Source organism: Neolamprologus multifasciatus, chromosome 5 (genome assembly GCF_963576455.1).
Source record: "Neolamprologus multifasciatus chromosome 5, fNeoMul1.2, whole genome shotgun sequence".
Taxonomy (NCBI): domain Eukaryota; kingdom Metazoa; phylum Chordata; class Actinopteri; order Cichliformes; family Cichlidae; genus Neolamprologus; species Neolamprologus multifasciatus.
Genome location: NC_140443.1, coordinates 29,337,202 through 29,364,401, shown reverse-complemented (window position 1 = coordinate 29,364,401; position 27,200 = coordinate 29,337,202). Strand labels below are relative to the sequence as shown.

The following is a 27,200-nucleotide window of genomic DNA, read 5'->3' as shown; positions in this document are numbered from 1 at the left end:
TGGCTTCCAGATCAACTTTCATTAGAAAAAAAATGAAACTATGGTTCATAACCACTGATGGATCCAAATATTATTGTTCCCGTTTGGTCGGCGCAGATACGAAAGCTGCTCCTAATCAATGTAACATCAGGCTACTGTCCCAGTGGCAGAATGGCCTAATTACTTCCAGCCTATGGTTTATAGTGAATGTAGCAGCTGATGTGGCAGCTGTTGCCAGTGCACTGTGTGGGCTGATAATGGAGACGGACTCGAACAAGACAGCTCCACAAAGAAGCGGACAGACTGGTAGCAGACTGTGTGCATGATTTCATTTTTGGGTTAAGAGCTGAGTGTTTTGCTCCTGGGAGTTTTGCTTAATAGATGGCTGTATAGCCCCGTGGGGACACACAGAGTGTGGTACATGTGGCTTTACAGATGTTAGAGGATTAAGTAGAATTATCTGTGAACAGGTAGAGTAAGAAGGAATTAAAGGCATTTAGCTCAAAAATATCACTACTAAACCCTGTGTATAGCCAGTTCAAATAATGCAATGCTGCCCCCTAGTGCCCTACAAAAAAAGTACATAAGAAATTATGATTTATGACTCTCAGAAATCACTTTAAAGATGCAACCACATCAATTACTGTAAAATCATTATTTATTCAAACTTTTTAATAGAGAAAATGTGATTTTCTTACTGCTGTATGCATAAATTCTCAATTCTATACAAAACCATGTGTAAAACTAGGTGTACCATTTACAAATATACAGGAAGAAACTCCAGTTTTTGAAGTCATTGATACCAAAAACCTAAGGGGCTGTCCAGTAGCACACCAAAAATAAAAGCAGGTAAAGAAATGATTGGAGAACACTGTCAGTCACCATTAGAAGAGTAAAAATGCGTTGGTGGGCAACTACAAAAATAGAGTTTCAGGTAGATGTATGTTTGGTATAGCAATACAGGTTAAAAGCCTTCTGAAATCTACGTTTTAGAAATCAATACATATAGAACTAATCTTAAAAGTAATATTTGCAGATTTAAAACAAGAAAAAGAAAACAGAACACCCCTGGCCTTCACACACTGAAAGCTATACACTAATTTTTAACATGTCCTAAATGCACATTTTGTCTGGAATTTAAGCTACATGAAGCAAATGAGGTGTGACATGAAATTAAATAAATAACTAGACATTAATTTAACCATGAGTTTAGTAAATAAATACAGTGGAGGGAAAAAAAATCAAGTAAAGTTGACAGATATTGAGTGAGCTACGGCTTCATTAGTAACACCGGGGCTTGATTGCTTAGGGATGGCTGTATGGCTTATACATAGGAAGGCAACTCAGTAGGTTACACAGTTTGGAGCTCAAACTAATTCTGCAGAAACCAACACATAAAAATCAGTCATCAATAAAATTTCTTGGTGGGTGTAATAAAACAAATGATTTCATTGCTTTCAAGCCTAATATGCATACAAACGTTTAGAAAATAAACTGTACTATGTTACAGTGCATAATTGTACAATATTTCATTTACTCATACAAAAAAAAAAAAAAATTCTTCTTAAAACATATTCTTTTTTTTGCACCATCATGACAAAAGATTAAATAAAAAGGGTCTCGGTCAGTGACTGCTCTGAAAGGAAATAGGCATTATATGAGGAGGGAGGTAGAGAGGCCATCCAATATGGCTACTATTGTATTTCAGGTAATCAGGTGTATCTGACAAACCTTATAATGTGCCAGGTCGCCTTTTCTCCTCCTCTTCACATACAAGAGTCTCTTATGCTCCCTCTCTGTGGTGGGAGCTGTTGGTCTCTCCATACACTTCATTGTCCCCTGCCCGCCCCCTCCTCCTCCTCACCTCTCCTCTTTGACATCAAGCCTATTTGAGAAAGCCCTTGTAGAGGAAATGGGAGCGACTGGTAAATCTCTCATTCTCCAAACAGAAGAGCAGGTCCCTGAGATTGACGCGCGTGATGCGCTGCCGTGTGGGTCTGGAGCCTGATGAAGCAGGCCCACCAGACAGAGAGGGACCTGTTCCCGATCCCTGCAAGATAAGGGAGAGGGGCATAAGAAAGGGAGCGTGTGACATCTGTTACTGGCGGCAGCAAAGTTTAATGACTGAATGGGTTTGCACGTGTTCACATTTATCTGGATATTTTTTAAGCTTTTCTCAGTTAAATAATAATGTTAACCAATATAATATAAACAGATTAAACCGAGGAGAGAAGTTTATTGCAAGATTCTGAAATTAACCAGAAGAAATAGACTTTTTTTTTTTTAACTTTTTAACTGAAAAAAAAGTGTAATCGTGTACTGTAAGGCACTGATAATATAAGAGAGATCAAAGTAAACAGACACAAAAAAGTAAAGAAATGATGATAGGATAAACCACTTTCTCAAGAACTGAGATGTTGCAGCTTAGTTAAAATTTTAGAACTTTTTCCCTTGATTAGATCAGGCTAGAAGGTTTTAGAGAAAAACCCTGTGTGCAGGAAGCATAAGAGCAACTCCAGCATTACTAGTCACAGTGTGAGAAACAACAGTGGCTGTTCCATTGTCTTAAATGAATTTATCTAGTGACCTGTTTACATGTGATCTATCAGTTGACATTGTGCATGAGTGTAATGCTCTGGCTGATTTAATGACAGGTCTTATTCTGTTACTTTCTCAGCAGTGCTCAGATAACTGGTAGCAGGTTTTTGTCAGGCTAGAGTGGACTCTCAGTGACAGCCTGTCACCAAATTAACTTTGTCTGGCTCTAGCGATCTCCGGGGACAAAAATGGACAGTTATTGCCAATGTTAGCCATTTCTTTATGACAAATATATTATGCAGAAAAAAAAAAATCAGGAGAAGCAAATCTTAATGCTCCCAGTGGAATTTGAACACAAGGTAATACGCTATCCATCTGGCACCAGCTATGACATATCCAACCTTTCTACATAACGTCTGTGCCATTGAGTCGTGCGGTCCTCGGTTCTCTTTTTGTTCAAGCACCGTAGCAAATACTGCCCTCCACAAGGAAGTAAACCAAAGTTCTACATAAACTCAAGATGACACGGTCTGTTATTAAGGAGGCTGTCAGATAAACATCCACGTGACTTTCTGACAGGTATTTATACACACATTAATAACTGACTTATTTTTTCAGTTTAATTTATAACTATTCATCACATTTACAAGTCTGCCCACTGGCCACTTCATGAAGTACACCTGTTCAACTACTTGCTAACACAACTATTAAATCAGCCAATCATGTGGCAGTAACTCAGTGCGTTTAGGAAAGTGGACATGGTCAAAATGACCTGCTCAGATTCAAACTGAGAATCCGAGTGGGGATGAAATGCGACTGAATTGACTTTGAACTCTGACAGACAGGCTGCTCTGAGTATTTCAGAAACTGATCTTCTGGAATTTTCCAATACAACCATCTCTGGGGTTTCTACCAGGCAGTCCTCTGGACAAAAATTGTTGCTGCCAGAGAAGAATAGCCACACTGCTTTGAGCTTATAGGAAGGCAACGGTAACTTAAATAAGTACAATCAAGGTATGTAGACAATCATCTCTGAAAGCACAATATACTGAACCTCGACCTAGATGGGCTGCAGCAGCGGAAGAGCACACGGGTGCCACGCCTGTTAGTTAAGAACAGGAAACTGAGCCTACAGTTCATCCCAGCCTCACCAAAACTGGACAACAAAAAATTGAAAAGATATCATTCAAATAGTAGGGTCGGAATTTGGTACGAACAACAGGAAAGCATGGATCCATCCAGCTTTCTAGCAACAATTCAGACTGCTGGTGGTGAAATGGAGTGGGGATATTTTCTTGGAACACTTAGGGCCCCAACTGACCATCATTTAAACACCACGTCCTCCCCTTTACAATCACTGTATACTAGGGTCGTGACTGGCGATGGCTCTCTAATCAATCAATGATCTAATTTCCCAACTCATGCAATAAATTAATGTCATTTTTAATATCATTATTCTGAGATTGATAATAAATTAAATCTACCAAGCCACAGTTTGAGCTTGCACCTCCAGATATAACCAACGCATGTGCACAGATGCACGCACACACGTCTGGACTTCTGCACACTTTGAAATGAACATAGACACTAGTCTCTTTCCCCCCACACCGGGCATGTTGTCAGGTTGAACGGGAAGATACAGTAGAACTGTACATGTGATTGAACGTGAACTTCACATCCCAGATGTGCTCACAAACCTGCACTAACTATGTGATGCTATCCTGTCATTATGGCCCAAAACCTTTGAGAAATGTTTTCAGCACCTTGCTAAATCTGTGCAAATGAAAAAGACAAAAGAGGGTCCAACCCAGTACGAGCAATGTGTAACTCAAAAACAGTGTCCTGTGTGTGTATATATAACATAACAAGAAAATTAAAGTATAGGTAGGATTTAGGATTTCTTGTTTTATGTCACCTCGGCTGAAGCAGAAGAGGACGGTGATTCCAGATTCCTCTTCTTCTTCCTGGGGCCAATGGCTGCCAGAGCTGTCAGGTTGGCCTCCCTTTGTCTCATTTGAGCCAACTCCTGCTGTTGCATCTATACAACACAAACACACACACACGTAAATTCATCATACTCTACATAAATATAGGGAAACAAACTTTGTGGACAGTCGTCTTTTTATTGTACCTCTTTTGCCTTCTGCTTGAGACGCAGCTGTTCTGGATCCTCTTGCCGAGCTCGAGACTGCAGAAACACAAGAAAGATGCAACAAATTAAACAAAGAAAAATAAATAAATAACTAAGAACACATTGCACGCTGGGGAAAAAAAACACCTAAGACCAGGTGGTGCAAGAACTGAGATCCATTCAACATCAATGTAACCCTGTAGACAAAATCTACTGATATCTGTCAGCGATGCTGTACCTTAGCTGCCTTCAGGAGGATCTCTCTCTCCTGCTCCTCTTTTCGTTGTTTCTCTAACTGGTCCAACTGCTCGAAGAATTTCAGCTGAGTACGAACATCGCTGCTCTGCTCATAGTTGTTATCCTCCTGCCAAGTGAAAGAGGTGTTAAGATTTTATATTAAACAGGCTGTGTCCCAACTCATTTACTGCAAGACATACCTATCATTTGGACATTAAAACCAAATGGAAAAACATTTTGCGGCTACAAACCTTGAAAGTGATGTTTTTCTGCTGGGCTACTTGGGAGACTTTTTCAAGTAGGTTCTGAAGATGCTGTTGAGCAGCGTGCGAGACGTAGTTCACCACCTCAGGACCGAGTTCTGTTACACCATACCTCCTACCTGGAGCAGAAAAACCACAACAGTGTTATGAGGCTCATAAAACAACAAACGTCGTATTGGATTTTGCAGGCATCTGAGTGCTAAACCACGTGACTTTATTTTGTCTTCCATTTTGGACGTTGATAGTTACAGTGTAGGATAAACTGAATAAGGCCGCAGTCACACCCACAGTGGTGGGCGACCATCTGGTAGCCATCCATCGTGAGGGAAAAAGATGGGATGAAAGTTGTTGCTCGAGGTTGATTGTACCTGGGAAATCTAGTGCTAAAGCCCCAGTCACACAGCCCTAGAGACCATTCAATGACTCCTGACAATGATTCGCTCAACAGAAAGAGCTTTGAGTGTTCTGGTAGAATAGAAAAGCTCTATATAAGAACCAGACCATTCACCATTTACCTCATAAGATGGCAAAAAGCTTGCAATTACTTTGGTCACTAGCAGACTTCCACGCAACACTTTCCGAGCTACAGTATAACTGTGGAAAGTAACTGGAAATGGAGAGCATTAATGCAAACATGTCACCTTTTGAAACATGTTGGCTCCAACACAAAGGCAAACCTTTTACTTTGAAGGAGAACATTGTCAGAACATTGTCTAGTCTGCTTGACTAGTACTTAGAAAGTATTTGCAGACAAGTCGGCAAACTTCAGGCGTTTTTGGCGTTCTAGTAGCTTATCATAAGAAAGATTTTAGTGCAGCACCCTGTTTGTGACCATTGTCAACCTTCCAGGAAATACTTGCAAACCACTCAGGGAATACACATTTTTCGTTTGCAAATGGCACTTGTATTCAGTGTTGGGGAGTAACGGAATACATGTACCACCGTTACGTATTTAAAATACAAAATATGAGTAACTGTATTCCGTTACAGTTACCGTTTAAAAAGGTGGTATTTAGAATACAGTTACTTTGTTGAAATAAATGGATTACACGGCGGTACTTCCCTGTTTCATATTGTGGCGGGTCAGGACTGTTTGGGTTTTGTTTGACAGCTACGTTCTGTTGTTCCAGGTGGCAGCGTTATGGTTGCCATGGTTACAGGGTGACGCGCTCTCTCTGCGTGTTTCCTGGGTGAGAGAGGCCTTTTTGTTGTTGTTGTGCTAAGCTAATAGGCAGAATGCTACAGGTATAGCTCTAAAGAATGTAGCATCATAGGCAGTGTAGTCCGTGCTGCAGGGAGAATGGACTGCCATACCCGTTATGTGTCTGTGAGCGAGGGAGGGTACGAGTACGAGCTGTCATCGAGCAAAAACGGGAGCTGGAAGCATGTAAATATAATAATAACCACTGCAGCCAAGAAGAGTACCTGACGAGCCCAGTTGTAAGTAAGCTATTAAGACTCGACTGTACACCGTGTTCGTGTTTTCCTCCAAAAACAATAAGTTCCGTTGGAGCAGCTTTTCAACGCCTCTCTCTGTCTCTCGCTAGCAAAGTTGACCCAGACAACAAAGTAAAGCTATTTTTCGGCTAGGAGCCCGACACAGAACCCACTGTATTAGCCAGAGGTCCCTTTACTACGGTTCGGAGCCGCGGACCTTCAGTAACAGTAATAAATCACAGCAATAGTACATTCATGTAGTTGTAAACAGCATGATAATATATTAAGTAATCCAAAGTATTCAGAATACGTTACTGTCATTGAGTAACGTAACGGAATACGTTACAGAATACATTTTGGGGCATGTATTCTGTATTCTGTAATGGAATACATTTTAAAAGTAACCTTCCCAACACTGCTTGTATTACATCCAATGTGGTGGACAGCTCAAAGAATGTCAGCATCACTTGAGCAACCTGTAGTGTCTCACCGATCTCCAGCATTTTCCTCTGCAGTACGGCACAGGAGAGAAACGCTTCGTCCTTACAGGAATGCGTCACCGCTCCCACTGTAATGGAATTGGTGGCGAGGATATTGGCGCTCTCTTCTGACAGGTTCACTCCGGCCATGGAGGCTACGTCATTGATGTCATCATCATCTCTGTCAATAAACATCAAGTAAAAAAATTCATCATGAAATTCATTCATGAAATATGGCGCACAATACTAAGACTTCGATACTATCAATTCAATTTTTAATCCTGTTTAGAGCCAGCTAGAGTTTTTGAAGCAATGAAAAGATGCATTGACATTTACTTAAGCCTTTAATTAGTACTTAACTACAGTTGCTGGTTTTCATCTTTCAAGTAAACCTTTTGTTGATAACAAACAAAACTAGAAGGACTCATTTAAATGTCACTTACTTGAAAGTACCACCCGCCTCTTTGAGCTTGTTTTTTTGAGCTGGGGTCAAGGCTGCAACAAGGACTTGTTTAGAACCAGGCGGCCCCTCTGGCCTCAGGGGAACTAGCAGGGACAAAACAGATTAAGTACATTGACTTGCAAAAAAACAAATACTGCGACTCACCCAATAAAAGGTGCACATGCACAAACACACACATTCAGAAGTGTTGTTAGACTGACATCCTCACCTGGTTGTAGCTCCTTAAGCTGGACCTGCTGCTGTCCCAGCACGATGTGACTAGGGGCCTGATTCCTGAGAGTCATCACGGGGGTTGTCGGTAAGGTTACCTGAGGTCTCAGAAGTGCTCTTTGCTGCTGAGGCTGGAGAACCTGAAAAGGTAAAAGTTGAAAAGTATTATACTGTACGCTGTATTGTTATTAAGTAAATATTGAAACTCCTTCAGAACTTCTTGCCATCTCATTTTTACTTAACACATCTGTTAGATAAAGCCTAATGTAGCAGCGGTGGCTGACTGGACTTCTTTAAGACATTTCTTGAAGACGTTTAACCTCTCATCTGAGAAGTTTCTTTAGTTTCATGAGAGGAAAAACGTCTTCCAGAAATGTCTTAAAGAAGTCCAGTCGCTTTTCTTTCCAAGCTTCTTAGATTACCATGACCTGGAAGACTGAGAACCTTCACAGACGTATTGAACATTTTGTAGTGTAGAATTTCTGAAACAGTTCTAGATGAGACTTCTACATTACTCTGCTGCTAGTCTGAGTAAACTATGCAGAATTCTCTCGGATTTAATGGGTGGCTTCTCCCAACTTTCTGCCCAGTTCATTCATTGGTGCATTACAATATCAATAACCAAATAGCCATTAAATATGATGTGTGCAAATCAGCAGTGATCAGATGCTTGGAGACTTTATCTTCACCATGCTTGGCAATGCTTTGGTCCTTTATTCCTTAAACAACTGTTTTCTTTTGGTGAACACAGTGATGCTAAACAGCTAAATGAGGTTTTCTCTCCATTTAAATAGGTGGAATGCCAGATTTTAAGATCGTCTGCTAATTAGCACCTCATCTAATAAGTATCAATATTACTTCAAAGACTTTTTAGAGCAGAATAAGCAAGAATTCAGAAGTCAAGAAAACATCATTTCTGTGTGTAGAGGTTTCAGTTTCAATGCTCTACAGAAAGAACACAGCATTTATTCAGTGAGGTGTAACGTCAATAAAACATCTTGTAACATCTAACTGGAACAAGAGCTACCTGAGTCAACATCTAAATGAATTTTACTTACCAGTGAGGGCATTTGTCCTGGTTTGTTAATGCCTGGCTGGAGCAGGGGCCTACTGACTGGTGTAGGAAGGCGAGGGGCTGGGCTACCGAGGACCACTGTAGTAGGAGTGGTAGAGGTGGAGGAGACTGAACCTGAGGCTGGCTGGGCGAGCTGACTCTGCTGGATGAAAGCTGCTGAGTCTGGGGTGAGCTGCCTCAAAGCTGGGAGGCTTCTCTAAAAAAAATGAAGACAGTTGGACAAATATTACCCTTACAATACCCTTATGTACAAACTTAAAGGAAATGCACACACAAAGCCTCGCATTTTAATGGTCACTGTAAAAAGATGCAATCATTATACTTACCTTGAGGAAAGGCACAAGATAAGGTTGGGGTGAGGAGTTGAGCTCTTTGTACAATCTGCTGGTGAACTCTTCAGCTTCCAGTTTGCCCTCCTAATAAAACACAATAACATAATGACAGCTGAATGTGGGTGACTGTACCGTCTGTGCGTCCAATCTAAAACACAATCCAGGAGTTTTTACACAAAAACTACATTCAGAATCACTTCCAAAAGGTCTCTCTTTCTCTTTTTTGAGTTGTATACATAAGTGGTAATGAATTCACCCACATCAAACCCATCCTATCCCCTCTTGCCTGCCTGCTTCTCTTTGAAAATGAATCTCATACTAGTGGGTGTTTCTCTCTATTTAAAAAGCTTATGATGCATTTTGTAATGATATCAGTGTTGAGAGAGCCTCAGGTTTACTCACTAGCAGATCCTTGACCAGCTCCCTAACAGTGGCTGCAGTTTCTGTGGATTGCTTTCCACTGGATGCCAGCTTGATCAGTGTGGAGAGGAAGTTCTTGCATTTTTTCACATTCTCAATTGTCTCCTGCCAAAAAGGAAACACAGAAAAAACCCAATTTTAAAAAAATAACCATTCTGTTATACACCACAGTAACTTTTTAAAAAAAAAGACACTACAATAATGTGCAAGTCGTCTTTTCTTTAGTCCTCATTTCTTTACATTTTGCCAGGAAAATGTGTGCTGTGATTTATTAAAATGTGGGAATTCAATATTTGGAATGACCGCCTTTTATTCTTCAACACAGCCTGAACTCTAAGGTAAGCTTTCTTGTCAATTCTTAAGTAGTCTTCAGGAATAGTTCTCTGCTGCTTTGAAAGACAAAACACTGGTTCATCCATTGAGTTAGGTGCTTTTTAAAAATCCTTGAATGGTTTATAAATCAGTGTTAAGTGGCTTGAAAAAAGAAGAAGAAAACATATTCCTCTTAAAATGATTAAGTCCAAGGGCTGGAATGAGTGAAAAGCAGACAATGTCCAAAGAAAAACTTTGAAAGACCCTCAGAAAGCCTCAAGAACTATTGCTGAAGACCATTTGAAAAATGACAAGAAAATCTGGCTCTTTGTAAGCAAAAGATAAAGAAATGAGGGACTCAAGACCTTTGCAGTAATTATGTGTCTAATAGAGTAAATGCATCACATGAAGTATTATAAACTCTACAATACACAGCAAAGCACAGTCATCCAACTCCATTTGATCTATTGCAATTGACACAACTCACTTTACTGAATGCTACTGAGGTAACTGTGGTCCCAGCTGTTTGGCTCACTGTCCTAGAGGTCATTCCGGGTACTGCTGCCCCAACTGAGCTCTGAAAAAGGATATATAAATAAACATAAAGTTATGTCATTTGGATTGCTGAACTGTTTCAAAGACAGCTATTTGCATCATTAGAGAACAGTATGAGATTTAAAAACATTTCACAGTTGCTCAAGTACATCATTCAATCTTCAGGTTTATATAAGGAAACAGGTGCACTTCTCTTGCAGCGTCTCAGCTGGGCGCTCTTCCTTAAAAAATAATTTCAGTTTGCTGCTTCACTAAGATATTACTGAAAGTCTGGACACCAATAACCATTGTTCTTTTTTTGTCATTCAGTACTAGTTTATAATTTGCAGAGATATTTCTGCGTGTGTTAACACATAACTTGCCCAGGTCGAACAAGGTCCACAAGAGCCAGATTTCCCAATGCCATGCATGACTAACTCAGTGTGATAACTGGTTATAACTGGTGAGCAGCCTCACTGTACATCATCCCACATAGATGGAAGTGAAACGACAAAGCTGAAGGTAAAATGACAGTAATCCTAGTACAGAAGTCATTTCTCTTAAACTTAATAAAGTGAGTAATAAGCGAATGTCACATTTGTAGATTCGTGTTTGTCAGTGAAACAGCTGTAATCATTAAAATAAGAAAAAAAGACTTCACACTCTGACTCAAATGCACTTAAGAGAAATGACTTGATATTTTTCCCTCTCTTTTCTCTATTAAAGCTCAACATGATCACTGAAAAATAGTCCTGCAGTAGCATTTGTATAACAGTCCATGAAAGTAAACATTAAGCCAAACTACTAGAATTGTGCTTTCTATCTGCTTTTACACCCAATATAATATTGACTTAACAGCAGTCATTCTGGCATAAAGTAGCAATTAAATAAACTAAATCTTGCATATAGACATCTGAAAGTAAAATCCATAACATATAAATTGTTCGCATTTTGTATAAACACAATAACTTCTAATTAAAAAGCAATTGGGGGGTTTAAAAGCATTCACTATACACAACAAACAGAGGATTCTCAAAACACTGTAACTTAAGTAGGTTTCCATTGTATGGCCTATGTGCCTGAAAATATCATGCTCTGAATATTATTTTGTCTAGCTCACACGCTATTACAAAGAAAATACTGCAAAGGCAGTCACATCAGAAATCAAATATGTTTCGCTGCCAACCGACCTGAAGGATAGGTGGTCTGTGAAGAGTAGTGGTTGCAGTCAGTGATGCAGGAGCTGGACAGCCTGGTCGGATGATGGTGCTGGGAGTCACTTGTCTGCTGATGACAGTATTTCCAGGAGCCTAAGAAGAAAAAGCAAAAGTTGACAAGCAACATCCAAGTCTATAAAAAGTTAAAATGCATGAATCTTGCAGCTTTACAAGGCTTAAGACCAATAATAAGATCCACAATGCTGCTCCCCATGTACTGCAAGTTATGCAATCTAATAGTCTGCTCAACAGGTGTTTTCATCAACTGTGTACAGGCTGAACGTGGCCTGAGTCACTAATATGAAGTGAAAGATAATTGTTGTGAAAATTATGTTCTTACCTGGCCTGGAGGCACATTCGTTGGTGTAGTGGCCCGAGGTGCCAGATCTCCTTGCGCCTGGGCTTGCATCTGGGCCAAAGCCTGCTGAGGAATCATCAGCAGCTGTCCACTCTCACTCCGTACAAGCACCATTCCTGACACCCGTCAAAAAAGAAAAAAAGAAAAGAAAAAGAAAACAGAAAATAACATACTATAAACATCAACATAATAACAGTAACCAGCAAATAACAAATGAGCAAATTAGTGTGACTTAAAGACTTCAGTGTTCTTCTCATAGTAAGTCTGAGGGCACGCAAGTACTATATATACTGTCCTGGGATAACAACATTCAGTTCTTTTTGCAATCATTCAGAAAGACAAAAAAAGGAACTAAACTGGTGACTCAGTTAAGTGTGAAACAAATGCCTTATCAACTAACTCCACTCACCCGGTGGGAGCTGGATGTTATGGATACTGGGTTGTCCGGGTGTAGCCTGGGGTAGCCTTGGGGCCAGCATCTGAGGTGCCAGAGCTCGGATTCCGCCAGTAGCGGCAGCTGCCGCCGCAGAAGTCCGGGGAACGGTGACGGCGCCGGGAGTAACAGTAGGCTGCGGTGTCGACTCTGTTATTGTTGTGGGTGGCTCTGCCTTGATGATGTGCGTCCCCGCGCTGATGGCCACAGAACTGGAAGGCTGGCCGTTGTTTACAAGCGGAGTTTGCATGCCGATACCTGTCTGACTCGATGCACTGGCCGCCACAGAAGGGCTCGCGCTATTGTTCCCATTCAAAACTGCACCCGACCCAGCGGTTTGCATAGGCGTCCTGACGAGTGTCACAGTGGGTCCCGTTACTTGGCTCACAGGCTGAGCTGAAGCCACAACGCTCTGAGAGTTCATGAGCGGGGTCTGAATTACACTGTTTGAAGAGGGGGGCATTGTGACACCGGCCAGCCCTTTTGACAACACTGGTCCACTGTTGACAGCTGTGACAGATATCGCAGCGCTGCTGCTGCTACCAGTGCCACTTGTCACTATCGTCCCCCTGAGAGTGGCAGCGTTTCCTGAATTGTGAGAGTTCATAGTTTGGCTCCCATTGAAAGTCTGCGCCGAGTATAAGCCCACTTTCCCCTGATGATTAGGGAGAAAAGTTACGCCGCTACTAACGACAAGTGTTTTGCCAGGGTCGTGTCCCGTGTTGGAGTCCGTGCTGGCCGTCGATGCGTCCATAGCTGAACCATGGGGAGCTCGTTATGTAGAGACCCCCCGCACTTCAACTTGTTTAACAAGGCGCACAAACAATCTTGAATGCGATGGGGCAAGACTATGTCACAGTTGCTGCTTTTCTCTGTCAGCTCCGGCGATCGCTTTCCGTTTACAGTAGGAGAGACAAAGAGAAAAACAACATTAGTAGTTTACAGCGTACCTGCTTTAGCAATCGTCTTGACCAAGTCCCAGCTGGGCATTAGCTCGAGCTACCCCCTTGTCCCGGAACTATAGCCATGTAATTACCGGCAGCCTCGTCCCTAACCCAGTGGTTGTTGTGACACAAGAACGACAGTTGTGAGTCTACAGAACGTGCAGGATGACAAACTACCGCTTTATTCACCCCTGTGAGTAACAAGAGCTCTTCCAGCGGGCCAGAGCCAACCGCCATCTTCACACTCTTGCGAGCTTGTGAAAAGTGAGGTACTTACCGACTGACGTGCGCTTGCGCACAACAGCTAAAAGTCTCCGAGCAGGGACTTCTGAGAGCTGTGATTGGCTGCTCCACGTGTAAAAGGCGGTACCAATGGCTTCAGCTGTCATTCCAGGGGCTGCTCGAGACGGAACAACATCGTGTCGGAGATAATCTGTTTTCGTCAAATGTTACACTGTCAGCGACGTGTTTACACTAACACGATAACTATTCGGCTGAAGAATTTCAATATGTGTCATTTGGTAGAAGAATAATTGGGTTTGCGACAAGCTAACAAACCGAATTAAACAGGTTATTCGCGCTCGGTGCGCTGTGCAAGATGGCTGCAGTGTTATAGCCGAGTGAAGTTGCTGTTGTGATGAGGCGTTTGAGGGCGCCCCACCCTGCTTTAGAGAGGAAATGTACAGTGCAGTCAGCCAGTCATGGGATTTAGAACTTCTTTTTTTGTTTTTTTTAGCGTACCGACTGCTATGAATGCCAGCGAAAGAGCAAAGTTTGTTTTGCTTTCATTTTTGTGTTGAAATAAAGATCCAGATGTGCAGGCATTTATTTTATTCCTTTCAAAAAATTATTCAGCAACTTTGGCAGCAAACTCACAATGGCTCAAACAAGATAATTATTTCCAAGTTTCGTGGGTTTTTTTTTGTTTGTTTTGTTGTTGTTTGTTGTTGTTTTTTTAAGGATTTAAGTTGCTCCAAAATTTAAAAGGGAGAATAATTTATTTTAAAAAAAACTCCTTTTAATAATATTTTAATAGTCTAAATGTTTTCTTTTAAATTTTGTTCTGACCTCCAAAAGAAAAAATATATATATATTTTTTAAATTATTTGTAAGCAGCTGGAGTAATGTTATATAGTTTTATTTATATATTTTTCAGTTTGATAAATTACATAACATACAATCACGATTATTAGGAACACCTTGCTTGTTTTGGGTTGGACCCTGTTTCTACCTTCAGAGTTGTCCAAATTCTTTGTGGCACAGATTGAACATGGTGCTGGAAACATTCTTCAGGTTTTGGGCCAATATTGATGTAGCATCACAAAGTCGCTGCAGATTTGCAGACTGCACATCCACATTGTGAAGCTCCCACTCCAGCACATCCCAGATGTCATGTATTGGGTTGGGATCTGGTGACTGTGGAGGCAATCTGAGTCCAGTGAACCCATTGCAATGTTTAAGAAACTAGTTTGAGATTATTTGAGCTTTAAGCAGTTTCTTATCCTGCTGGAACCATTAGAAGACTGTACCTTCAGTATGTGATCATAAGGGAATGGACATGGTAAATAATGATATTCAGGTAGTCTGTAGGATTAAAAACATTCTCAACTGGTACTAAGAGACCCAAAGTGTGCCAAAAAATATCCCCCACACCAGTACACCAGCAGAAACAACTACAAGGCTAGATGGATCCATGGTGCAGCAGAAACTGAGCCTCATCAGACCATGCAATCTTTTTTTTTTTCCAGTTTTTCATTGTCCACCTGTAGTGTGTGTATTCTAGCCTCAGTTTTTTGTTCTTAGTTTACAGGAGTGGCATCCAGTGTGGTCATCTGCTGCTGTAGCCCATCCCCTTCGAGGTTTGAGGTGTGTTGTGCATGCACTCTTCTGCATACTCTAATTGCAATGAGTGGTTATTTGAGTTACTGTTGCCATCCCATCAGCTCAAAGCAGTCTGGCCATTCACCTCTGACCGCTAGGATCACCAAGGCGTTTTTTGGTTTCCTTCTTTTTGTTTTTTCTCAGAGGACTGCCACCAACTGGATATTTTCTCTTTGCAGACCATTCCCTGTAAATCCTGGAGATAGTTGTGAGGCAAAATCCCAGATCAGGCCACACTCCAGCACCACCAACCATGCTACGTTCAAAGCCACTTAAACATCAGTAGGTCATTTTGACCATGTTTACATGCCTAAATTCATTAGGTTGCAGCCATGAAATTAGTTGAACAGATGTACCTATCAAAGTGGCCAGTGAGTAAGCTGGTATATATTAGTATGTATATCAGGGGTGGGGAACTCCAGGCCTCAAGGGCCGGTGTCCTGCAGGTTTTAGATGTGTCCTTGATCCAACACAGCTGATTTAAATGGCTAAATTACCTTATCAACATGTCTTGGAAGTTCTCCAGAGGCCTGGTAATGAACTAATCATTTGATTCAGGTTTGTTGACCCAGGGTGAGATCTAAAACCTGCAGGACACTGGCCCTCGAGGCCTGGAGTTCCTGATGTATATGTTTATTGTATAAGTTAAACAACCCTGTCCTATACCATAACGGCAGCAAAACTAATTTTTAACCGCTAGCTGCTGGTGAGTTTGTTAGTGGACACCTCAGATCTGTTTGGGCTTAGCGTTTAACACCAGCGAGCCCGCTTCCAGTTTTACTTAGTTTAACTCCACGCTCTTGCTTTTGTAACTAGCAGTGTATGCCGACTGAGTAAGGAAACTACCCCCGTTTTACACACAGCCGCAAAGAGGTGCAGCCCTGCCAATCTTATAAAGTGCACAGGTGCTTTCCATCATGCACACTGTGGATTAGTTAAGGTGTGCGTGGCCGCTCACTCTGTAGGTGAAGTTTGATCTGAAAGCATATTTTTACTGCAAGCATGAGTGCCGGAGGAACTCCTTACATTGGCAGTAAAATAAGTTTAATATCCAAGGCACAGATTCGTTATGAGGGCATTTTGTCTTCTGTGGACACAGACAGGTCCACAGTTGCTTTAGCAAAAGGTAGGTTGATGCTTTACAGGATGCGGCTCGAGGCTGTGTTTACTTCTCAGTTAAGTCTTAAACAGACTTTGCTGGAGTTTAAAAAACAGCTGACTTGCTTTATGTCATTTCAACATATTTTCCCAGTTAAATCTTATGGCACTGAAGACCGGCACACAGACAGACCAGTGCCACCCAAAGATGAAGTTTATGAATTCATAATCTTCAGGGGCAGTGACATAAAAGATATTACTGTGTCTGAGCCACCAAAACCACACCATGGACTTCCTCGGGACCCTGCTATTGTTCAGGTGAGTAGGTGAAGGAGATTCAACTTAATTTTGTTTTCTCACTGTAGATTTATTTGAAATTAATAGAAAGTTTCATAAAAGTTCATTTTTGTCTTTATTGTTGTGGGATCAGTCATCAATTGGCAGCTCCTCTGCAATGTATCACCCACGCTGGAGTCCTTACAGAGACATGATGCCCACCTACAATCAGCTGGCAGCTAGCACTCTACTCAACCAGCAGTACAGTGCAGCACTGGGACTAGGTACAGAGTTCTTCTCAATATAACAGAGGATTTGTTATATATTTATGTTTGTGTAAATCTGGGTTTCCAGCATGGAAAATGGTCTTGCACCACTAGGCTTCTTTGTGCTCTCTCAATTCTAGGACTTTCAGGCCAAGCCAGAAGAGCCCCTATGGTTGAACAGGCTGTCCAGACCATGCCTTTGGTCAGTGCTGCACAGAAAAAGGGAAAGACTACAACCCAGCCACAGAACAAACCGCTGGTGCGTCCAGTTCAGCGGTCTGGACAGGCTGGTGCCCAGGTTCAAAAAGAGAATATACCCACCAGTAAGCGGACTTGAACAGTGAACATTTACTTTAACATCAGTTGACTTCATTGCACTGCTTTTAAGTCCACCACAATAAGGAGAAAGATTATCATATATCATTTTAGGACAGGCACCATCTCAGCCAAGTGCTGCCTCAGCTGAAGGCCAAAATACTGGAAACCAGAAACTAAGGCAGAGACAAGGTATCCACATTTAAAATGTGCATTGTGAGCTGCTAATTGCTGAATGGCAGTAGGTTTGCTTGACTCTTTCTGTGGGAAAATTACCTGCAATTATATTTATAAAAATATTTTGCCCATCTGCCTGGAAGCATTAAATTACCAAATGAAATGTCTCATACTAGATGAACTGGTTTGAGAACCAGTTTTAACTGTTTTTGTTTTTTCCTTCCCCTCTAAATGCTTATTTGCAGGCAGCCGCAGGTCCAGGAACAGAAGTAGAGGCCAACTAATAGTGAAAAACACAAAGGCTTCAACTTTGGCATTTGAGTCAGATTTTGATTTTGAAAGTGCAAATGCTCAGTTTAAAGATCTTACGAAGCAAAATGTTGGTATGTTTTAAAGATCACCAATCAATTCAGTTTTATTTGCGGTGACATAAACTGAGCTGAGTGTATACATGTGTTTTGCAGTTGAGAAGGAGTCTTGGGAGACTGAGGACAGCCCTCCTCAACAGGAGGAGCCTCCTCTCAGAGATAAGTACTATGACAAAGCCAAGTGTTTCTTTGATAACATCTCATCAGACCTCAAGCCCAGGTGACCTAAACAGTTTATTTGTAATATTTGTTTTGTGAAGCTCTGTAATATACTTATTCCCACCCCACAAAAAAATGTGCCTTTTAGGAGGACCACCTGGGCTGAGGAGAAAAAGTTGAACATAGAAACATTTGGAGTTCCTGGTCGCTTCCTGAGAGGCCGAGGATTCAGGGGGCGTGGACGCAGAGGGCTGAACGCCACTGAGCAGCGAGCGCTTCCAAAAGTTGGTAGTGGCAGAGTGTGAAGGATTTCCTTTTTGTTAAAACTGTTGTACATACTGTAGTTTTCAACTTGTTTAAGAGGAACCTCCTTGAGTTCCAACCTCTGCAACAGCACTCAGTGAAGTTTTCTTTTCTTTTTTCTTTTTTTTTTTTATCCCAAATGCAAATTTGTATTTTGGATCCTTACATGAAATGGGAGAGCAGTTTCTTTTAATCCAGCAACTGTGCACTTAAAAAAAAAAAAAAAAGCAAAAAAAAGCAATATTGTTACTTAGTTTGAAACATGCGATGTGAAATTTGTCTTTTTTTTTTTTTTAAATGTTTGTATACATTTACACATACTTGGCTGTCCAAATGGGTTCTGGAAGACAGGTTTGTCAAAATGGACAACTGTACTTTTGTGGTTTCGTTTTGGCTTTTGCTTGTTTTGGTTTTTTTTTTTTTTTTTTTTCTTTCCCCAGTTTGATATAAAAACTGAAGACGCATGTGGCACAGTAATAAATATGTGATTAACAATATGGCTCTCTCGTAGCATTTCTCCTGCAGAAGTGGTCGCCACAAACCCTTTTTAGTCTCTCCTCCTAATAGAATATAGGAATTGAATGTTCTTCCTCACACTTGGAACAAATGTTTACTACATGTCGTAATATCTTGAGTCCTGTCGTTGTGTTGGGCTGGAAATAGAAGTGAGTTGGTGGCACTTTGGGCCCAGATCTTCCAGTGTGTCCTGATATGAAGCACCTTCAGAAATACTGATCCTATTCAGCTCTGAGGTGGCGTCGGAGTTCCTCTCCTGTGTGTAGATGTGAAGGTCACTGTCTAAGTCCCCTTTTTTCTCTGGGAGTGAGGTTGTCTTCTGTAAAAGGTGGCACATGCAAATGTGCCAGCAGTGATTATTTTTAAATAATGCAACATAAAGGCATAATGGACTAAAGACTACCAACTTGATGAAGTGGCATGAGTTCAATGGACTCCGTAGCACAGCTCACGTTTTGTGATTGGAGGACGTTCATGTTGCCCATATCATCAAACTGCACAAAGAAAGTTCACACATTTCTTCATCTCTGATTTCAAAGTAAAAGATTACAAACACAAATCTCTGGTGTTCTACCTGATGGCTGCTGTCATAGCCAGTGGTTATTGGAGATTTCCCGTCTGACTGAAATATGAAAAAGAAACCATTTAATATTTTAAGATCCATTTGTAAGACATCCTTGATCTTCTATGGGTGTGTACAACCTGGTTCTGAGGGTAGCTGTGTTGGTAGGACAGGTTTTCTCTTCTTAAATTCTCACATGGTGAGTGGATTTCCTGTTGGGAAAGGGTGACAAGACCAGGAGGTGATCTATAGAGGAATCTGTTCACACTTTGAAGGGATGCATTTACAAAACTACATGCTCCATGGAAGAACGACCTACCTTAGGTTGTGAGTCCTTGGCTGTCATGCATATAGAAGCCAGCTGGTGAAACTTTGGACCCAGATCTTCCAGTGTGTCCTGAAATGAACCCTCTTCAGAAATACTGATTGCCTCCAGCTCTGGGGTGGTGTCTGAGTCTAGCTCTGAATAGATGTGAAGCTCATCGTCTAGCAAGTCCCCTTCTTTCTCCCGCAGAGAGGTTAGCTTTTGTAAAAAGCGGAACATGTCAAAAGCAAATACAAATATGCCAGAAGTGATTTGTATTTTAATGGTACATGCTCATACATTTTTATTAATTTTTTAAAATAATGCAGCATAGGACATGTGATATACTTAAGAGACTACCAACCTGATGAAGCTGCATGTCATTAGACTCGGGAGCACAGCTCAAGTTTTGTGTTTGGAGGACGTTCATGTTGCTCATGTCTTCAAACTGCACACAAAAGGTTCACATTTCTTTATCTCTGATTTCAAAGTAAAAGATTACAAACACAAATCTCTGCTGTTCTACCTGATGGCTGCTGTCATAGCCAGTGGTTATTGGAGAATTCCAGTTTGACTGAAATTTAAAGAACACAAAGATATAGTTATTATTTTAAGATCCATTTGTAAGTCATCCTCAATCTGTGGGTGTGTACAACCTGGTTCCCAGTGTAGCTGTATTGGCTTTCTCTGCTGAAATCCCCAAAGCGTGGGTGGATGGACCTCTGTGTAAAATCCTGTTCAAAAGGATGACAAGAGCAGGAGGTGATCTATAGAGGATTCTGTTTATCACACTTTCATGAGATGCTTTTACAAAAGTACATGCTCCATGGAAGAATGACCTACCCTAGGTTGTGAGCGTACGCTCCGAAAACTGCCAAAAGTCTGAACTTCATTCATACCCACCCTTGCTGAATATCTCCCATTTCTCATCCCATTCAGTGGAATATGGAAATTAGATTGATTATATTGCTCCATACAAACTGGTTCTTCCATAATAGTGATGGGAATCTAAAGAAGAAGAAATGGTTTACTGATATTTGCCTTAAAATGGGTCATTGGCATGGATGCAAATGTTTCTAAACAGTGACCTCGCAGTTGTCTCCTGGTGCCTCAGTGTTTGATTGGAGGAGGATTCCTCCTGAACAATCTTCAGGCTCCATAGTGACAAACTCTCTTTTGGACGAGATGCTGAGTGCCAGCAGCAGCAGAGCTGTCAAAGAGTAAAATAAAACTTATGCTGGGTTCTTAGAGATGTTAGCACACATATCACAGTTCTCCTACGCTAAAATAAACGGTGTGTTTCTTACACAGAAGTAGTAAGAGTGAACAAATTATTATGCATAAAGCATAAGGGCCAATGTTTATTTCAGATTTCTGGCGAATTTGACAGTTTGGTGTCACAGTGCAGCCACATGCAGTCACACTGAGGTTGTAAACTTGAAATGCTCCCTGCATGTCGGAGATCTTTAGATGAATTGTGTGTTGACCAGAGGACACACCGGGCTCCTTCACCAGACCAGCTGCGTAACCTTGAAGAAAAGATCAGAAAATGATAGGATACTTTAAGAGTTCTGGCTTTTGTGCTTGTTTTTCTGTAATATGTCACTAAATACACAAAGGATGTTTCTACCATAGTCAGGATTCAGTCTCCATTTTCCTTCAACATTTCCCAACAGTTCGAAAGTGAAAGGCCCTGCATAAGGTGCTTCATCTGGGTCAAAGGCCTCGATGTTGGTGGTTGTGGGGGCATCAGACACACACACATCCAGGCTGTCCACTCTTAGCTGTGGCACGTTGTCATTCTGGTCCCACACATGGATATGTAGTGTAGCTGTTCCTGTCATTGGTGGTTTACCTGTCCAAGATGCAAGAAATGTAGTACAAAAAAAGCTGTTTGTGTTTTAAAAGTCAGAGTGTGTGTTTACCTTTGTCAACTGCATACACTAAGATGGTGTAGATGCCGTTAACAACGTGTGGAGATTCTCTGTCGGGCGTCTTTATCATTGTGATGTTTCCTGTGAGGGGATCCACCGTCACCCAGCCAGCAGGATCATTTCCTACCTTGTAACTGTGGACAGATTCAGTGCACTTAGACAGAACTGAACAGCTTCAGATCAACGTTCAGAGATGTTTAATCAAATAAATCGCTTACACAAACTCTTTGGAATAACTGGAGTCAGGATCCACAGCTGTCACTTTATCAACCCAGGTTCCAGCGGGTACATTCTCAATCACCGCGACCTCTTTCACCGTCATGCTGAATTTAGGAGGGTCGTTGGTATCCTCCACATCAATGGTGACTTTCACAGACTGAGGTTTAGCTGCACCAGAGGGATCATGGCCTTTAATGGTGTCAACTTTCCAGAGGCCTGAGGGCGTCCTCTCTTTTACTTCACAGGAGTAATACGGCGCCTCGTTTTCCACTGAGATCAACAGCTCCCTCTGCGCCCCATTCTCAAAGTCTAAAGGCTGAAATTATACAACAGAATTGCAAAATAGGTAAATTGTTATTTGTGAAATTCAAAAAATATTGTCAGCATCATTATATAAGAGGATAATACATTTTTTAAAAAGCTGTGGGTGTCATTGTAATGTATAGCATGCAGTCAAACACCACTTACTTTAACTACTGTCAGGATCCCATCATTAGTCTCTAAGTCTGTTAGTATCTCAAAGTTCTCTCTCTCGTCACCATGTATGGTGTATCTGGCTCTCCATGCAGAGGTGTGGGGGGTGTCTTTGTCTGTCACATGCAGCCTCAGAGGAGAGACCCCAGTCTCAAGCTCCTTCACTTTACCAGTGCCCTGTGGTTTGAATACAGAGTGTATAAACCTGTAGAACAATTTTCCATTGCTAAAACACAATTTTAAATATACATTTTTTCTTATGTGTCTATTATAATTTATGCAATTATGGAGTCAGTGTGGTCTATTCATAAGCAGATATGATTTTATAAAATAATGATTTGGTGGTTATGTAAAGTATGGAGCAAGCCAACTACACAAGTTTATTAAAGTAATACTGTGTAAAACTGTGACTGCTTGATGTCAGTAGATTGCAGTCACTTAAGTTCTGTTTTATTATCCTTCCCAATTCAAGTCCATAATCATTAAATTTAGTCCAGCAACTTTCTCCTTCCCTTTGGACCAGATCTGAATACACCCCAGAGTTTTTCCATATCTGTGGAAGGCTGTCAGTTCACAGTTTACCTTAGATGTCGATTTTGGGTAAAAGTGTTTACTTGTATTTACTCTGCAAGATGCCTTAAAACTTTGTGAAGGGAGTTCCATATGAGTTAGTGAGAAGAGAAGCTCACTTCTGTCCAATGACAGCCATGCTGAGGTGAAATGTTGAGATACGCTGGTGTTTTCTGTCGGTAAGTGATGCTATTAGCATTCATTAGCTACTGTTAGCAGCGTTAGTGAAACTTTCTTTAAAGTGAATGTAACTTTGTTGTACTCTGACACTTAGTGAATAAACTCTCATATGATGTGAAAATGCACTCAAACTGTTTATTAGAGGGAAACTGAGTGAGCTTTCACAGCACCACCAAGGTGTCTTGCCTTCTTTTATGTATACACTACACATCAGTATCAGGTTACAGGTGTGAAACTGCTTAAACTGGTGCTGTTTGGAGTTTGCAACACCAACTGACTGCCTACCGTTTGGTCACTGAAGACTGGAAGGTGGTTGTTGCCATCCCGTACATGAATTACAACAGTGGTTGAACTGGACAGGCTGACTACTTCACCGTGGTCTTTGGCCTCCACTGTTAATGTAAACTTCTCAGCCACCTTAACAAAAGCAAATGGAGAGTTTTACATTAATAGGCTAAAAGCATAACAATGTATTCATAGGATACATAGATCATAGTGTATCCTAGACAGTGTGTATCCTACAGTAGTTAGACCATTATGCAAAAAGCTTACGGGTGTTTTTTTGTATTACACGAATGGGGTTTTTTTTTTATAATAAGGAAATATTTGTAACCTTTGTGATATTTGCAAAGAATCTGTTGCTGCTCAAAGTGAGCATGCGCATCTGCATAAATAGCTCCGTAAGTTTTACTTACTCAAGTAAAGAACTAGCCAAATCGTTCTCCTTACTCATCTTTAAAATGTTTCGTGCTCCTGACATATCAACAAAAGAGTCTCTTACCTCATGATTTAAACAACCTTTGAATGAAATGTATCCAGACTCATCAACGAAGAATTCAGTGTCTCTAACATTTGGAGACATGGATTTGATTTCATAGTGAAAGGTTGAGTTTAGTGTTCCGCTCTCGTCTATGTCAGTAGCATGCACTTTCAAAAGATTGGAGCCTGTTGGGAAACAAACAATTAAGGAGCACTCAGTGTTTAATTCAATTCAAAGGAAGAAGCACACACACACACACACAGGGCTAGATAGATAAACACACAGACATGACTCACACAGACACAGTGGGGGAAATAATTATTTGATCCCCTGCTGCTAATTTAACTTTGCTCACTACATTAGAAATGAAGAGCCTCTTTTCATTTCTAATGTAGTTTTATTTTAGTGGAAAGAGACAGAATATCTACCAAAAATCCAGAAAAAACACATCACATTAAGAGTTGTAGGCACACAGATTCCAATTAATCAATCAATTACAGATCCTCCTAATCTCAGCTTGTTATGTATATAAAGTACAGCCATCCTCAGAATCATTTTCTTTCATTCCAACCTCTCCACCGCCACAGGCAAGACCAAAGAGCTGTCAACGGATGTCGAGACATGAATGGGCTTGTAGTCCACTCTTGCCGCGTGGAGGTGGGCTGGAATGGACTACAAGCCCATTCATGTCCCCGACACCTCGTTGAGATGGTAACAAGTGGTGATGCAATTGTTCAGCAATGGAAGCAGTACAAACGACTCAAAAGTGCCATTCTGTCTCTCACCATTAAAATGAAACTATAATAAAAAAAAATTATTCATTTGTAAGTGAGCCAACTTACAGAACTAGCGGGAATCAAATAATTATATGTACATATATTATTATTTTTATTATTTATTTTTTTTTTTTTTACCTTGTGTGTTTTCCTGATCAACAGTAGTCTCATACAGACTGTTCTCAAAGCGTGGTGGGTTGTCATTGATGTCCTTTATGAAAATCTCAAGTCGTAACCTGGTAACCTGTCTGGTGTCAGTTGACACGTCCATCTTTCTGGCCTCACATATTAGCTAGACATCAAATGATACCACGAAGACTTACAATAGAAAATAAATAGTAAATATTGTGATCTATGACAAGGAAAGATTATCATTAAGTAGTAAAGTTCTGTGACAAGAAGTTAAAATAATTTTAAAGATTTTTTTCAGCCTTTTTTATGCAACCAAAGTAACAAAATTTTACATTTCTAGTATGAAATCAGGTAAAGCTTCTGACGATATGCTGACAGAAACGTAAAGTGTAAAAACTGTTGGTTAACAATAAGCATGAGCATGCTTAATCTGCACTCTCATTAATAGTAACTACTCCACAATAACAGGTGTTCACTGTCACTATGAATAATTTGTACATGAACAGAAGACTTTGGGATCACTACATGTTGGCGTTTAGCGAGTGTTGATTCTAACCTCAAGTTTTTGCCACTCCTCATAGTCCACAGCCTTGTGGACGTACAACATGCCAGACTCTTTGTCAATGGAGATGACTCCCATCGGCGCCTCATCCACCCCTTCTCCATAGAGTTGGAAGGTTAGTCGATTTTGCCTATCAATATTCACCTACAACACAACAGTAAATGTTTGCAAACGTAAACGTCCGTTTTGTGATTTTAAATGTATCACTGATTTTATTGTTGTGAACCTGGAACTTTTAAATAAAGAAAGTATCAAAGGAATGTAGGTGTTAAATCAGCTTTAATCAATGAACTGATTATTTTTGCATTATTAGTATTAGTTTTTTGGTAGCTACATTAAAAAAGTTCACCTGAAAATTAAATTCACTGTGCATTTTATTCCACAAAAAAATTAATTTGAAACGTAAAAACCTATACATAAAAGTTTGGTTTTTTTCTGTCATTTTCTGGTTATTCTGTCATTTCTCACCTTGCCCAACTCATATGGGAATGGCCCTGGATAACCCTCCTCAAGCTCAAACGAGTCAGTAGTCCATTCCCTCCTGTGACGGCTCAGCAGCTCTGAGCTTCCAGCACCTGATAAACAATAAACCTGGAAGGCAAACAGTCAGTCAAAGCAGGAATGTTAGGGGATGGGCTTACGGTGAAGTTATAATTTATGCGTCTGGGGTAATGAACTTCTTAAAAGCTCACTGTTGCATAGTTGGTAAACCAGTTTTGATAAGGTGCGCACACACGTATTTCTGCAGATATGCAAAGGCTTTCCGAGTATAGCGTGATAAGAGAAATGAACCTGTTCAAAAGGAGATCCCAGATTTGTATCGCCGACAACAAAACATTAACTCAATTTTAAGCAATTTCAGAAAACGTTTTCAAGAATTTTGCCTTTCGTAGCCATGTGATACGACAGGTGAAGAGATCCAGTAGGGCACGCAGTATTTGTGCACATAATTAGCATGTCTGACAAAGGAAAAGTCAAAGGAATACAAAAGTAATTGCTACGTACCAATAAAAAGAAGTAGCGCATGACCTTTGTTCACTGCAGTCAGCTCAGAGTGAGTAAGGACTTACTTCAGAGTAGCAAGCCCAGCCTTCTTTCCACACCCACATATGCAACCGTAAAATCCTGTTTTTGTACGCCCGCGCGTGTGCGCACGCGTATTTCTGTGTGTGCCTGTTTACCTGCCTTTCCATGGAACCAGCTGTGACTGACAGCTGAAAATCAAAATAGGACAAACTCAGTCTAACGAATAGAAGCCGTGTTTTGTGCCTTTAGTTCCTTGACTGCTTTAGTTTGACGATAGGTTTGTTATGTCTAAATCTTGGTCTAGTGTTAGTTGCTGTTTTATGGTGATGGCCTGTTATCTCTTGTGCTTTGTATTTAGTTCTACCTTCCTACTCTCATGGTCTGTGTTTAGCCGTCCTCCCACCTGTGTCCTCTTCCCTTGTTATATGGTGTGTTTTTGTCTCATTTTCCACTTGTCCGTTGTCCCGTGCTCCCTCATGTCTGTGCTTCTCCTTGTTCTGTGTGTTTTGTAGAAGTTTCATTGTGTTGGATTCTTTGTTTGTAACCTGGTGATATGACTACAAAATCGATCATCTACCTGCGGCCTAGAGCATCCTAGTGCCACGTGCGCTTATGGACACTCTTATGTTCTAACAAGGTGTTTGCTATGGCCAAACTGTGATTTGCACAGAAGTCCAATAACAAAACACTGGTCGAGTTAAGATCAGGGAGGCCGTTCCTCCCAATCACGCCCCTCCAGGTTTCGCTGTTATTACCCACGTGAGCATTGAAGTCTCCCAGTAGGACAACAGAGTCTCCAGGAGGAGACTCAGAATGTTCAGTGAATTTGCTTTTTTTGTGATAACCTTAGGCTGCGTCCACACGTACACGGGTATTTTTTGAAAACTGAAATTTTCCTTTTTTGTTAAAAAAAAAAAAAAATCCCGCCCACATGTGCAGTTTTGAAAAAATATCTCCTTCCACATTTAAATTCTAAAAAC

At 40.9% G+C, this 27,200-nt stretch overlaps 3 protein-coding genes across 10 annotated transcripts; 1 reads left to right on the top strand and 2 right to left on the bottom strand.

The window, feature by feature from the left end:
* Positions 1–619: 619 nt before the first annotated feature.
* taf4a (TAF4A RNA polymerase II, TATA box binding protein (TBP)-associated factor) lies at positions 620–13,638 on the bottom strand. 3 transcript variants are annotated; one of them, XM_085160832.1, is made up of 16 exons: positions 13,552–13,638; positions 12,395–13,309; positions 11,968–12,101; positions 11,601–11,720; positions 10,364–10,453; positions 9,547–9,669; positions 9,139–9,228; positions 8,796–9,008; positions 7,736–7,877; positions 7,508–7,610; positions 7,076–7,245; positions 5,137–5,267; positions 4,887–5,012; positions 4,649–4,705; positions 4,433–4,555; positions 620–2,029 (listed from the first exon to the last, which is right to left on the bottom strand). In XM_085160832.1, exons 2-16 carry the CDS (start codon positions 13,170–13,172, stop codon positions 1,865–1,867), a joined length of 2,565 nt encoding a protein of 854 aa, XP_085016958.1. In that variant the 5' UTR covers positions 13,173–13,309; positions 13,552–13,638; the 3' UTR covers positions 620–1,864. The 3 variants fall into 3 exon arrangements, with proteins under 3 accessions (XP_085016958.1, XP_085016957.1, XP_085016956.1); XM_085160831.1 differs by having other exon boundaries at positions 13,455–13,633; XM_085160830.1 differs by having other exon boundaries at positions 12,395–13,633.
* Positions 13,639–16,157: 2,519 nt separating this feature from the next.
* Positions 16,158–18,497, top strand: LOC146519029 (protein LSM14 homolog B-B-like). 3 transcript variants are annotated; one of them, XM_085160833.1, is made up of 8 exons: positions 16,158–16,369; positions 16,496–16,659; positions 16,772–16,901; positions 17,024–17,206; positions 17,313–17,390; positions 17,621–17,758; positions 17,840–17,963; positions 18,051–18,497. In XM_085160833.1, exons 1-8 carry the CDS (start codon positions 16,246–16,248, stop codon positions 18,205–18,207), a joined length of 1,098 nt encoding a protein of 365 aa, XP_085016959.1. In that variant the 5' UTR covers positions 16,158–16,245; the 3' UTR covers positions 18,208–18,497. The 3 variants fall into 3 exon arrangements, with proteins under 3 accessions (XP_085016959.1, XP_085016960.1, XP_085016961.1); XM_085160834.1 differs by having other exon boundaries at positions 17,621–17,754; positions 18,051–18,203; XM_085160835.1 differs by having other exon boundaries at positions 17,621–17,762; positions 17,851–17,963; positions 18,051–18,203.
* On the bottom strand, positions 18,309–26,327 carry LOC146519028 (cadherin-like protein 26). Of its 4 annotated transcripts, none has more exons than XM_085160826.1 (21): positions 26,200–26,327; positions 25,663–25,785; positions 25,189–25,338; positions 24,639–24,792; positions 23,746–23,909; positions 23,250–23,381; positions 22,209–22,391; positions 21,740–22,056; positions 21,513–21,655; positions 21,218–21,442; positions 20,895–21,116; positions 20,676–20,797; positions 20,431–20,595; positions 20,244–20,321; positions 20,114–20,161; positions 19,952–20,035; positions 19,603–19,806; positions 19,424–19,495; positions 19,296–19,343; positions 19,129–19,215; positions 18,309–19,040 (listed from the first exon to the last, which is right to left on the bottom strand). In XM_085160826.1, exons 1-21 carry the CDS (start codon positions 26,218–26,220, stop codon positions 18,819–18,821), a joined length of 2,964 nt encoding a protein of 987 aa, XP_085016952.1. In that variant the 5' UTR covers positions 26,221–26,327; the 3' UTR covers positions 18,309–18,818. The 4 variants fall into 4 exon arrangements, with proteins under 4 accessions (XP_085016952.1, XP_085016953.1, XP_085016954.1 ...); XM_085160827.1 differs by having other exon boundaries at positions 19,174–19,215; XM_085160828.1 differs by lacking the exons at positions 25,663–25,785; positions 26,200–26,327 and having other exon boundaries at positions 24,639–24,818; positions 25,189–25,272.
* Positions 26,328–27,200: the final 873 nt, after the last annotated feature.

What these genes read in the sequence shown, in the direction of transcription:
- LOC146519029 (XM_085160833.1), top strand. Translation starts at nt 16,246, where the DNA reads ATGAGTGCCGGAGGAACTCCTTACATTGGCAGTAAAATAAGTTTAATA. An exon ending in CAGTGCAGCACTGGGACTAG is followed by an intron (nt 16,902 to 17,023) that starts GTACAGAGTTCT and finishes TCTCAATTCTAG; the next exon opens with GACTTTCAGGCCAAGCCAGA. An exon ending in TCATCAGACCTCAAGCCCAG is followed by an intron (nt 17,964 to 18,050) that starts GTGACCTAAACA and finishes TGTGCCTTTTAG; the next exon opens with GAGGACCACCTGGGCTGAGG.
- LOC146519028 (XM_085160826.1), bottom strand. Translation starts at nt 26,220, where the DNA reads ATGCGCTACTTCTTTTTATTG. An exon ending in TGATCAGGAAAACACACAAG is followed by an intron (nt 23,910 to 24,638) that starts GTAAAAAAAAAA and finishes GTTTCCCAACAG; the next exon opens with GCTCCAATCTTTTGAAAGTG. An exon ending in CACCAGGAGACAACTGCGAG is followed by an intron (nt 20,596 to 20,675) that starts GTCACTGTTTAG and finishes CTTCTTCTTTAG; the next exon opens with ATTCCCATCACTATTATGGA.
- taf4a (XM_085160832.1), bottom strand. Translation starts at nt 13,172, where the DNA reads ATGGACGCATCGACGGCCAGCACGGACTCCAACACGGGACACGACCCT. An exon ending in CCTCAGTAGCATTCAGTAAA is followed by an intron (nt 9,670 to 10,363) that starts GTGAGTTGTGTC and finishes CCTTTTTGGCAG; the next exon opens with GAGACAATTGAGAATGTGAA. An exon ending in TCCTCCTGAAGGCAGCTAAG is followed by an intron (nt 4,706 to 4,886) that starts GTACAGCATCGC and finishes GTGTTTCTGCAG; the next exon opens with TCTCGAGCTCGGCAAGAGGA.